The 11896-nt window shown below is 66.1% G+C and overlaps 2 protein-coding genes across 3 annotated transcripts; one reads left to right on the forward strand and one right to left on the reverse strand.

Annotated features, from left to right (window-relative positions):
- Positions 1 to 781: 781 nt before the first annotated feature.
- Positions 782 to 1618, reverse strand: MRPL36 (mitochondrial ribosomal protein L36). Of its 2 annotated transcripts, none has more exons than XM_032861933.1 (2): positions 1494 to 1618; positions 782 to 1182 (listed from the first exon to the last, which is right to left on the reverse strand). In XM_032861933.1, exon 2 carries the CDS (start codon positions 1167 to 1169, stop codon positions 876 to 878), a length of 294 nt encoding a protein of 97 aa, XP_032717824.1. In that variant the 5' UTR covers positions 1170 to 1182; positions 1494 to 1618; the 3' UTR covers positions 782 to 875. The 2 variants fall into 2 exon arrangements, with proteins under 2 accessions (XP_032717824.1, XP_032717825.1); XM_032861934.1 differs by having other exon boundaries at positions 782 to 1188; positions 1502 to 1519.
- Positions 1619 to 2346: 728 nt separating this feature from the next.
- NDUFS6 (NADH:ubiquinone oxidoreductase subunit S6) lies at positions 2347 to 10849 on the forward strand. The gene is made up of 4 exons (XM_032861935.1): positions 2347 to 2525; positions 3094 to 3147; positions 9855 to 9977; positions 10759 to 10849. The coding sequence occupies exons 1-4, from the start codon at positions 2349 to 2351 to the stop codon at positions 10822 to 10824; spliced, it is 420 nt and encodes a 139-aa protein (XP_032717826.1). The 5' UTR covers positions 2347 to 2348; the 3' UTR covers positions 10825 to 10849.
- The last annotated feature ends 1047 nt before the right edge of the window (positions 10850 to 11896 follow it).

The raw sequence follows: 11896 nt of genomic DNA on the forward strand, positions 1-11896 counted from the left end.
TTGCTGGGACACCCCTGCATCTCACCCTCCCGGGTCCTGCGGGACTCAGCCTGCACCCACCTCCCAGGGACAGCATGGCTGGGGAACGCCTTTGCTGGCCTCTGCATACGCTGCTCACCGACACTCACCACCCTGCACCACCATCCCACCCAGTGGAACCTGCTCCAGCCGTGGCCTGGACAGGAAGGCCACTGGAGGCCGAGGCCCAGAGCTCAGACCATGTGGGCGAGGCTACCAGACCTGAGACAAGGGACGCGGAACACCTGCACCACTGGTCCCAGGCCACACACCTGCAGAGGGTAGCAGAGCTGCACAGCTCCGCGCACGCACGTACCACACACACACCACACACACGCGTGTTCGTGTCTCCTCACGGACGGCAAACACGCTTAGCTGAAACCTGAAATCCGTCTGTGTATGGAAAGTCCAGTCGGCCTTGACTTATGAGCTGCTTTCCAGGCTGTCCCACGGTCCTCACGACAGGACCGACAGGACCGTGCAGTGCCGTGAGAGCGGCAGCCGGCCGCACGCAGACCGGGCTGAGCTGGCCTCGTGGGACCCTCCGTCCCAAGGGATCTGGCTCTTTCCAACCGAGATGCGTTGTGAGCTGGGGGTGGGGGTCGGAGCAGACCCGCTCTGCCTGGTCTTCCGCCCGTCCGCCCGCCCGCCCGCCCGCCCAGCGCACGGTCTGCGCACGACGCACCCCCAGCTGCGGCCCTGCCGGACCAAGGGGCGGGACTGGGCTGCGACAGGAGGCGCAGAGTCAGGAGGACGCGAGGCCGGACACAGACCACACGAGTTTACGTTTTATTGTCGGTCCCCAGGTGGTGCCCCCCTGCTCGGGAGGGGACGCGGCGGTGCTTGCGACGCCGCGGCTACATCTGCCTCTGCTTGTGCTTCGGGTTCGCTCGGCAGTAGATGAACCAGCGGCCGCGCCTCTTCACCCGGTAGCAGTCCCGGCACCGCTCCTTGATGACGCCCTTGGTCTTGAACCCCAGGGCGGGCTGCAGGCCGGGCAGCAGGCGGCCCGGCAGCCCCGCGGGCCCTGCAGCGCCAGGGCGTCCGGGCAGGAGCGTGGAGAGCGCGCGGGGCACGGCAGGGGGAGGCCGCGGCCGGAGCAGGGGGCCCAGGGCGGACGCCAGCATCTTCGCCGCCAGCGCGGACGCCATGGTGCGGCCGGACCTGAGCGGGAGCAGAACGCGGTCCTGCGGGACCTCGCGCACCACCGGCAGCGGCGCCCCCGCCCCGCCCGCGGCCCCCGCCTCCCGCTGCACCCGCGGCCTCTAACCCCAACCCCGCGGCCCCGCCCCGCACCCCCGGCCGTCCGCGAGGGCCCCGGACATGCCCGCCCGCAGGGGACACCAGGCGGCCCTTCTCGGCCGCGGCGTCCGGGGAGCGGAGGGCGTGCGGCTGTGGCCCACGCAGGGACCCCCGAGCCCCCGCAGCAGCCACCGCCCCGGCCCCGGTCCCTCGCGACTCCTGGCGCCCCTCACCTGAGAACACGAGACCGCGACGACTGGCCGCGCGCCTCGCAAGCGCCTGCGCAATGGGGCGCGGACTCCGCCGCCCGGAGTGAGCGCCAGGAAGAAAGATGGCGGCGGGGGTCACGTGGTCATCCCCTCGGTGCCGGGCGCAGAGGCGGCCTCCCGCCCCCGGCGCCGACGGGCTCGGACCGCGCCCCGGGGAGCGGAAGCAGAGGCCCGGGACGCACGGGAAATCCTGGCCGGTGTAGGGCACGGACGCACCCGGCGCCCACGCAAAACCGGGGAGCACCCGCGGCGCGCACTCGGGGATTCCCGGGGAAGGCGGCGGGCTCCGGGGGCTGCTCCTCGCCGGCGGCCCTCGGACCACCGCCCGCCACGGCCCGTCCTAGCGGAAGCGGAGCCCGCCGCACCGGCCTCCCGCCGCGGCCACGGGGAGCCCCGCGCCCACCCCCCCGGCCGCTAAGGGCGCCGGGGCTGCGAGCCGCAGGCCGCCCGGGTACGCGAGGGGCGGGGCCGCCAGGGCTGACGGGCCCGCGGGGCCGCATCGAACTCGCCGACCGCTCCCTGCAGCCGCGCTGCCCCCGTGGTGCTCGCCGCTCGCTCCGGCGGGGCCCCCGCGGGGGACACCCCGGGTCATCAGTGACCGGCCAGTGTGAGCCGCGCCCTCGCACCTCCCGTCCTCCCCGTCCCACCCCGGCGGGAACGTCACGGCGGCCGCCGGCGCTCAAGCCGCGAGCACAGTTTCCCGCCTTTTCTCGACCCGGCCGCGGCCCCTGCCCGGATGCTCCCGCCGGAGCGCAGCGCGCGTGCGCGACGCCCCGCAGGGCGCGAAGTCGGGCCGTCAGGGCCTGCGACACGGTGCGCATGCGTCAGCGTGTGGGTGCGCCGGATCAAGGGTCAGCCCACAAGATGGCGGCGGCAGTGACCTTCTGCCGGCTGCTGGGCCGCAGCGGCCGGGCGGCGCTGAGCCTGCCCCGGGGCGTCCGGTGCTTTGGGGTGCGCACGTCGCCGACCGGGGAGAAGATTACGCACACCGGCCAGGTAAGCGCTGCGGCGTGGAGGCCGCCCTCCGTCTCGGCTCGCGGTGCCCGCGGCTGGGGGACGCGCCGGCCGGAGCGTCCGGTTCCCGGAGGAGCGGCGGCCGCGCGCGGGGTCCCGCGGGCCCGGGGACTGTGTGGGTCTTACGCTCTGACGCGCGGGGCGCTGAGGGCGCGGGGGTCCTGGGCGAGCCGTCGTCCGGCTCGCGTCTGCGCCGCGCTGCGTGGGCGCCGCCGGAGCGCAGACACGGCCGGGAGGGACTCAGGGACCCCTGTCACCGCGCTGCCCCGGGGACGCTTTCCTGCGCCGCCGGCCGGCTGGGGGGGACGGGGGCCCCTCCGCTGCCCGCGTCTGTCCGCTCCTTCAGCCCCGCCTCGCCGACCCCCGGCGTCGGCGCCTCTTCCCTGCTTCGGTCTCTGGCCGAGCTGCGCCCGCGCAGCCGCCCGCGGTCCCCCCGTCCTCGGAGACAAACAGCAGAACTTCCGAACACGCACTTTTCCGTGATGCTGGCTGTTGGCCCTCGGCGACGGTCAGAATCAGGCTGTAAAAGTCTCGCACGGTCTTTCCCCAGGTCTACGACGATGCGGACTACAGGAGGGTCCGGTTCGTGGGTCGCCAGAAAGAGGTGAGGACGTGAGGGACAGCTGCGTCTCGGTGAAGCCGTTACGGAACAGCGAGACATGGAGGAGACCTAAGTTCTCAGACGAGAGCCCGGGCGGCTCTGGAAGTCTGCGTTTCTGTGAAGGGCCGGCGCGCGTCTGTCTCGCGTGTTTCCCCCGAAGTACTGGTGCCGCCGCCTCAGCGCGGTCTGGGTGTGTGTAAGCCGCGGTGGCCCTTTATTTTCCTTTCATTTCTCTGCCTCATACTCCCCAGACCCCCAGATTAAAGGAAGTCACGTCATCAACTTTTAAAAACTACTGTTTCAGTCCCCCTGTTGGGGTTTGCTTGTCATATTTCCTGCCGGCCGGAGGAGGCCTTGTTCTTACAGGGACGGACACTCCCGAGCTGAAGCTGGCAGGAGGACCGTCCTGCCCTGAGTGGCTGTGACTGCTCCCGGACGGTGACGGCAGGAGAGAGGACGCTGATCGTGGTGTCTCCAGGAACCTGAGCTCCTCCTAGTTCCTCTCTGACCTGTGCTGCCGGATCCGCAGTCCGCGGGCCGTGGTCTGGGCGGTCTTCCCCTTCCGAGTCCTTTTGTCCTCCGCAGTCACCTCGCGCCCCTCCTTCCCTCAGTCAGCCTTCTTGTTAGTTCTTGTTACTTGTTACTTCTCAGCGGTCAGTAAGTTGTGTTTCCCGCCCTCTGACCTTGGTTACACTGTCTGTTCTTAAATTCTCTTTTTCTACTTCTTTCCTGCCTTGCGGGGGACAGGGTGGTGGAGACAGAGTTCAGTGCCTCGGGCGGAGCCGTGGGTCCTGACGCCTTGGGTGGCTCCTGCGGTCCGGCCCCGGCTCCCCAGCTCAGCAGTTCTGACGCGTTAGCAAGCACCTGGGTCTGTCCCAAGCTCGTCTCTGCTGGAGACTCTGTGGCCTCTGGTTTCTGATCGCCTTCGGGGGCAACCGGAGCAGCTGAAAACCAAAACCAACCAAACAAAATCAGAACTCGCAAAGCCAGTGGAGTGTGAACAGAGGAGGCAGAGCCGAAGGTGTCCCCTCACCCAGGTCCGGAGCCCCTGTCCTGTCTGTGGCCTTTTGCTGTTGCACATCACGTGTGATCGGGGAGCACGATCAGTCGTACGGGTGCGCCTGTTTGTAAACGAGGCGTGCCGCTGGGCCCGCGTGCGTGCCACAGACAGTTGGCACTTGGTAGTATTTTAAGATTGTTGGCGTTTCCCAAAGACGTTGTTTTAGAGGAGTTTTCCGTGTACTGGAAATGGGGACATGAAGTGCAGAGGGTTCCCCTGGACCCGCCTCCTGCCAGGCGGCCTGTTGCAAGTAGCGCCGTCTGTCCGGGGCTGCGGTCGCTACAGCTGATGCTTTGAACACCTGATGGTGCCGACACGTGCGCGCAAGCCCGCGGCTCGTGTCGGGGTTCCTGTCCGTGCTGTACGGGCTGTGGGTTGTGACAGACGCGTGTCCCGCGCCCGTTTTTACAGTGTCGGAGCGTAGTTTCCTGCCCTGAGAGCGTCTCCCGTTCCACCTGTTCATTCTCCCTCCCCGCAGCCTCCGACAGCCCCGCATCTCGCTGGTTCTCTAGTTTTGGTCAGTTGTATTTTCCGAAACCCCCCGAATCTGAGCTAAATCTGATGAACAAGGAGCGCGGAAAGCTGCAGAGCCGAGCTGGCCTTTGCAGAGGGACGCGGAACGTATCTGTGTGGCTCCTGGCTGCTCCTGGCCAGAGGCACCTCGTGCGGTTTGCGGCGTGTCTGCAGAGGCGTCCGTGCGGGCCTGTCCGGGGTCGTCCTAAGACGAGACGCTCACGTGCTGAAGAACCGGCTGCGCAGCTCCCAGTCCTCGAGGGGGGCAGGAGCCAGGCCTGCCGTGGTCCTGGGCCGCCTCCGCGAGGCAGGGGGCTGGGACCGAGCAGATGCTCGTCTGAAGCTACAGAAAGCGTTTCCTTGACTCTGTGGTCACATACATCAGACGAACGGCGCTCGTTTCCTGTCTTCTAGCAGAAGAGCGCGTGCAGGATGGCGGTAACGGTGACAACAGTGGGAACAGCAGCAGTGCCGTCTCTGTCACCTTGCGGCTCAGAGGACTTGTCTGGTCTCGAGTGTGGCTCCAGGCCGCTCTGACCGCGTCCGGATCTGTGCAGCCCCCCAAGCACTGCCTGCCCCGTCACAGACCTCCCTGGGCTGAGGGCGCTGGGTCCGAGGGGACGAGCCGCTAGGGAACCCCTGTCCCGGGAGGCCATCAGCGAGCGTGTGCGCTGTTCTGTTGCTGCTGGGTTACTGCGACTGACGGGGCTGGCGTCCTTCGTGGGCACGAAAGATGCGCAGTGAGGCAGAGAGCCCAGAGCACTGGGAGGCCGAGTCCGTGAGTGCAGCTCCCCGTGCCTCCGCTTTGTGCAGTGATGACGGGGCGGCTCTGCCCAGGCGGGATCGCCCTTGCCGGCCATCGGGGCAGCGGGGACCCGCGCTGCCCGGGTGCTCTGGACATTTCCTGCCCATCTCAGACGGCCTCCCGACCCCCAGCGGGCCGGTGAGTCTGGCTGTGACTCTGGCTCACCCGCTGGGCACCTTGGTTCCTCAGTAGCAGCTGGAAGGAGCCAGCCACCGCTGAGCTGAGGAGCGGTCCCCGTGGCACCGGTGTCCACCCGACCTGCTGTGTTTGGTGGAGTGACGTGAAGCCTGTCCACCTCAGAGGGTCTGGACGTTGTGGATGCACAGCAGGGGCTGTGAGTGCTGGAGGGAGGAGCTCGCAGGCAGGGGTGCGTGCGGTGTGGCTGCGGGCCCCACCGGGAGTGTCGAGTGTCCCTCAAGGGCTTGTAGCCCTTGGCTTGTTGGGCCTTGCGTCTCCTGGGCGCTGGCAGAGTGGACCACTCGCCTGGTGAAGGGACTTCTCCGCTGAGGTGGCCTGGGCGCTGAGCCTCGAGGTCTGTGCCTTCCTCTGGTCTCCTGGCGGTTCCACGCGTCCGTGCTTGTCCTCCGCCTCTGCACTGGCCAGATCGCCCCAGGGCACCTGCAGACACTGCTGTACAAAAAGCCTAGGAGGTATTTTTGAGCATTTTCTCCAAATTTGTGTTAAAAATTAATTTGGGTGAAAATATCCGTTTTTACCGTGATTTAAAAATTACATACGTGTGTGTATCCACGTGTGTTCAAGTGAAGGCAGATGTCGGTGGTACAGACCCCGACATCCGAGTCCGATGCCAGCTGGGCTCCTACTCACTCCGGTCGCGCGTCTCCCCGAGCAGGGTTGGCCGCGTCCAGCACGGGGGTCACTCAGCGAGGCGGTTTCTCCCTGTGTCGTCGTAGGACTGTCTCGTGTGGTCCCGCGTTGTCCGTTGTGCGTTTCGTGGGTGTGACCTCAGTTTGATGTAAGCGAGTGAAGTGTCCGTAGGAACCGTCACTCCCCAGAACGCGGGTTAGACGACGGTAACAGTCGCCACCAAATGAATTTGAGCCCATGTGTCTTTGTGCCCGGTCAGCGGCCGTCAGGAGGTAAATGAGAAGGTAATTTCACATTCGTTACGTTAGTGACGCATAAAGGACAATCCTACGGCTGTTGGGCAGTTGAGGGCGTGTGACACCGTCTGCCTGAAACCCACGGTGCTGACGGCTGAGGCAGGAGCCCGGGGCGCTGTGATGTTCTCTGCGTTCATGCCCTTGGCAGGCCCGCAATGCTCCGGGGGGCGAGACCAAGCCCTGAGCGGCCACCTGGGGTCGGCTGCTGGGTGCGTGTCGGCTCCGGGGCTCTGCGTGCGCCTGTGGTTGAACCGAATCCCGGGAATGAGACGTTCGTCACGGAAGGTCAGGGTCACCCTGGGGCTGAGTGACAGGGGCAGTCCTGTGTCCGTCTCCGGGGTCAGCTGCCCTTCCTGCGGGAGACGGCGGTCTGCCTGACGGCCACGCTGGGGCCCGGGGGGTTGTCAGTGTGGCCTTCCTGACACGTCTGTCACTTAGGTAGCCGCCGTCCCGTGTTACAGCGCAGGCTTCGTGCGTGGGATGCTCGGCTCTGCAGCTGAGGGGAGCGGGACCTCCCGGCCTCCGCGGCCGGCCGTCAGTGCGCGTGTAAGCAGAGCGGCAAGGCCGCGTGTGGGGCCGCTGTGCTCAGAGGAGCCTGTAGCGTGGCCCGGCCTCCCCACCTGGCCGCGCGGTGTGCGGCCCCTCGGCTCCGATGGAGCCCCATGTCCCCGTAACCTCTTGCTGGGTTTGTAGAAAGGAAACTTCACAAAGTCAGAGTCTGTAGCAATAATTAAGTTTTTGCAGAATGTCCACCCTCTGTGGGTTTGGGACATTATCTGAGTCAATGGCAGGCAAGGCCGTCTGTTTCCGGGCCAGAGTGAGGGGCTGGCCCTGCGGGATCACGTGTCCTCTGGACGGAGTCTGCTGGCTTTAGAGGAGCTGTTCACGGAGGCCGATTGTGCCTTTCTAACTTACTTCCAGGTTCTGTTAAAGTTCAGAGGTCCCAGCCCCCCTTTATTTGTAAACATTGATCCTCATTTCCCTGTCTTCACTACAGTGGGGCCTCTCCCTGTCGGTGGGGCTCTGGGGACGCGGGGCGGGCACCCGGCTGGGCCCCGGCGGCCAGGACTGACCGGCACGGCGGCTCTGCCATCAGCCACCCACAGTACCGAGGTTGGTACTCCCTGCGCGGCGGGCGGACGAGCCGGGAGGCACTTACTCTGTGTGTAGCCTCTGTTTCCCGTCCTGTCTGCGCAGTGTCACTCCCGTGGTGGCCGCGGGGACGTCTGCCAGGAAGAGTAGTGGCCCCGACTGCATTCGTCCCGTGTCGTGTCCTGTGCGCAGACGAGCCTCCAGCGTCCAGAGGCGGGTGACGTCCCAGATGTGGTCTCGCCGTTGTTTTCTGTCCTGGGTGGGTTGACGATGACGCGGGGTCTAGGGGAGCCACGAGCTGCTGCTGCCTGGGAGCCCAAGCAGGGGACACCAAGCCCTGCGGACGGCCGAGAGTGTGGTGGGGGCGTGGTGGGTTGCCGTGGACGGCTTTGGGGATCACACGCCGTTGGAGGGGGCATGTGCCTCTGGACGTCCCTTCTGCTTTTGCACAGCTCTCCGGGGTGGGAAGCTGCGGCCCGTGGCGTGGGCTGGCCCCCCAGGGTGGGATACGGGAGTCGGCTCCATAACAGGGCTGTGGGGCACGTTGGGGACCTTTCCCTCCATGCACACACACACACACACACACACACTCGGATGCTTTACCTTCCCAGCCTTGGGAGCTTTGTCTCCTGGGCCATGGCCAGGGAGGCTGTGCGCGCCTGGCTCAGGGCGGGTCAGGTTCGAGCCGTGTGGGTCTCCTGGCCTGGGTCCCTTTGGCCACAGTAGCTCGTTGCGAGACACGTTACTTGCCCAGCCAGGTGTGCAAATCTGTTTAACAAAACAGACGTGGGGGGATAGTGTCATGGTCCCTCGTCCTGTGAGCCTGGATTGACGCAGCCGTTATCAACCAGGAGACTTCCCGAGGCGGCCGCGCTGCTCTCCGTGCTGATGGCCCACGGCCCGCTCCCCGCCAGGGCTGCCGTTGTGCAAGCAGGTCGCTCACTCTGTCCCAGTGAACCGAGTCCCTGGTGCGCGGACCCCACGAGGCGCAGACGCGACTGCAGACGAGGGCGATCTCTGAGTTAAACAGCTGATCGGAGGTTAAGAGCTCTGATGTGTCACAGTAAAAAATATCTGGTGGCTGAGGACACAGATAAGCCCCAGGCAGAGCACTTGCTGACGCGTCTAAGTGTGTTTTAACTTTTAGGTGTCGCCCCCCCACACACACAGACGCTCCCTTTACCTGCTTGGAAGTCACCTGTCCGAGGACCCGGGTCTCCCTCTGGCGTTGCCTGCGGCTGGGTCTCCCGGCTGCGGCACATCGTGGGGTTCGGTGCCTCTGTTCTCGGGGTGTGGAACCGGGGTTGGCTGTGGCGGCTGCATCAGGTCAGACTCGGGGTCTCTGTGCGAGGTCACTTTGTGGGGGCCGCAGGGCGGTGGCCCGTGACCCCGGACGGGGTTGAGGGTGACGCGGTTTTCCCCGCAGCTTGAGTGCTTGTGTGAAGACACGGGGTAGCCTGGAGGAGGCGGGAGTGTCGATTCCTTCCGCGTCCCAGTTCTTACAGCGACATCCGTCCCGAACGGCGAGGTATTCATTCTGTCTTCAAATCTGCGAAATCACAGATTTCAGCGTATTTGTTGGGTTTCTGTCCCTGCAGTTGCAACCCCGTCGTCTCTCCAGTGTCCCGTGTTGTCCCGTGTTGTTCCATGTGGTGGTTCCCCAAACTGGCTGCCCTTTGGGTGTGGCCGAGGGAGTCTGCCAGGGCTTCCTTGGCCCGTGACCGCGGAGGGGCCTCTGCTGGCGGGGACAGCCGGCCCTGGGGCCTTTCTGCGTGTCACGGGTGGAGCGAGACGCGGGGCCGGGAGCAGAGCTGGTGCTGAAGCCGGGGGCGCGGCGCAAGGGCTCTGGTCCGCCCCTTGGGTATGACCAGGGGCAAGTGTTCGCAATCTGGCTCCTGCCCCGTTTCTGCGAGTTTGAAATTGTGTCCGGACGGGCAGCGTCGCGTGTACGTTGAAGGCCCGCAGCGGTCGCAGATGCGAGCACACGGGAACGTCCAGAGTGTGTCTGTGCCGGCAGGACCTGGCGTGGGGCCGTCCCCTGCGCACACTTACATTCCGTGAAATTGTCCCGCCTTTGTACTTGGCTACATTTGTTTCTCTTTCCGTCTTGTTGCAGGTGAATGAAAACTTTGCCGTTGATCTGATCGCTGAGCAGCCCGTGAGTGAAGTCGGAAACCGTGTGACCGCGTGTGACGGCGGCGGGGGGGCTCTTGGCCACCCGAAAGTGTACATAAACCTGGTACCGTGTCACCTGTCCTCGCGGGTCTAGTCCAAGCTGTCCCGTCCCGCGTGGCCCTTGCGGCGCTGGCTCTCACCGTTCCTCCAACCACGTGGTAGGGACCACGTGATGCGCGCCCTCCCCATGGGGCCGCACTTAGCGTTGCCAGCACAGTCGTCCGCTCTCCTGCCACACCTGCGGCTTGATCTTCCTGAACCTCACTTTGGAGGTTGTGCCCCCACAGGGCCTTGGTGAGGGGAGGACCGGGACGTTGGAGCAGAGGGGCGAGCGGGGGCTGAGGCTCGGGTCTGCCACAGTGTGGATGCGAGGGACGGACGTCGCAGCACCCTGGCAGCCCGTCTGCTTGTGGCCTGAGCGTGTCTGCACCGGCCCCTGGCCTGGGGGCTGCTGGGACTCTGTGCAGCGCCCCACCTGTTCCAGTCCGCTGAATGCTGGGCCCGGGGTGACACCTCGGCCTTCACGGGCTGGGGGAGAAGACGGGCGCTGAGCTGAGGCCGGAAGACATGTCCTCAGGGCGGTCCTTGCAGATGACCCTGTGTTCCGGGGCCGGAGCTAGGGTTCAGGGCCCTGCCCACGGCTGGCAGCGGGTCGGGGTGGAGCAGACTCAGACCTGGGCCCCGGTGCCGTGACGGTCCCCTGTCCCCGCGCGACCTCAGAGGGCTTAAGCTGTGTCTAGTTGAGACCCGAGCTCAGGAGCGGCGTACGCTGTCCGTCTGATGCGGGACGCGTTTAGACGGGAGCAGAGCACGGCGACCTGAGCTCTTTCTTCTGAATCTTGCAGGACAAGGAAACCAAGACGGGGACGTGCGGCTACTGCGGACTGCAGTTCCGGCAGCACCATCACTAGCGCGGCCGTGCGCACAGCGCCTCTCGCTGGGTGGAATAAATCGTGTTGGGACCCCGGACGCGAGCCACCTGCGTGTTTCTTTCCCAGAAGCCGCGTTTCCTCCGAAGCGCAGACCGCAGCGGGGTTGTCCTTGGGGCCGCGTCCTGCGGCTCCGCGGCCGTCGTCGTGGCGGGGCCGGGCTGGGTGGCTCAGGGCCAGTGGGGAGAAGCACCGCTCTGGCTCCGCAGACAGAATGGAGGTCTGTCAGGCGAGGGCTCCCCGTTTGCCTCCGCACTCCCACCGGAAGACCGTGCTTGCCCGCCCCACCCCCACTGTCCCTGCCACTCACCTACAGTCACACTTCCTCTGTCCTCTTGTCGCGGGGGAAGTGGGAGATCTTAAAGCCCGAAGCATCTCTGTTCACGGGCGCACGCAGGCCGCATCCAGGGCAGTCTGCGGAGTGGGGAGCAGCAGGGTCACCGGAGAGCAACGCGGGGACTCGGGAGGGAAGGGGACGGCTGGGAGCGCGCCCGCAAGCCCGGACACGCGGTCCGTGGGGTCCAGGAGGAGGCAGCGCTGGGCAGTGGGAGGTGAGGAAGGAGGGAGGGGCAGAAGGGAAGCCTGCACAGCGCGGGGCACGCCCGCCTCCCAGCAGGGCTGGCGAGAACGCGAGGCTACGTGTGTCCTGACTCTGAAATGTGCGAGCTCCACGCGGTGGCGTCTGCGGAAGAGAAAAGTATCTGGGCTTCCAGACGAAAGGACACATCGCCTCACGGAGGCGTTATCAGAAGGGCAGGAAGCCTGTCCGTCCTGGGAGCTGGAGATCGTCAGGAGCATCACGAGCCTGGAACAGGCACCGTCTTGAGGGGGATGCTGCGTGGGCCCTGTAGGGCCAGCCCAGCCTCGGGCACAGGGGAGGAGTGGGTGCGGCCTGCCGGTGGTGTGCGCCAGTCCACAGCTGGGCACGCCTGGGCGTGCGCCGTGGGTCGTCGTGAGGCTTTTCTGGCAGAAGTGCCCAAGAGCAGGCATGGGGGAGGGGCGTGGGGGGGAGGGCCCAAGACACCCGGGGTCGCGGCGGGTGAGGGGGGAGCTG

The sequence above is a fragment of the Lontra canadensis genome, unplaced genomic scaffold (genome assembly GCF_010015895.1).
Source record: "Lontra canadensis isolate GAN:19392208 unplaced genomic scaffold, GSC_riverotter_1.0 scaffold22, whole genome shotgun sequence".
Lineage (NCBI taxonomy): Eukaryota > Metazoa > Chordata > Mammalia > Carnivora > Mustelidae > Lontra > Lontra canadensis.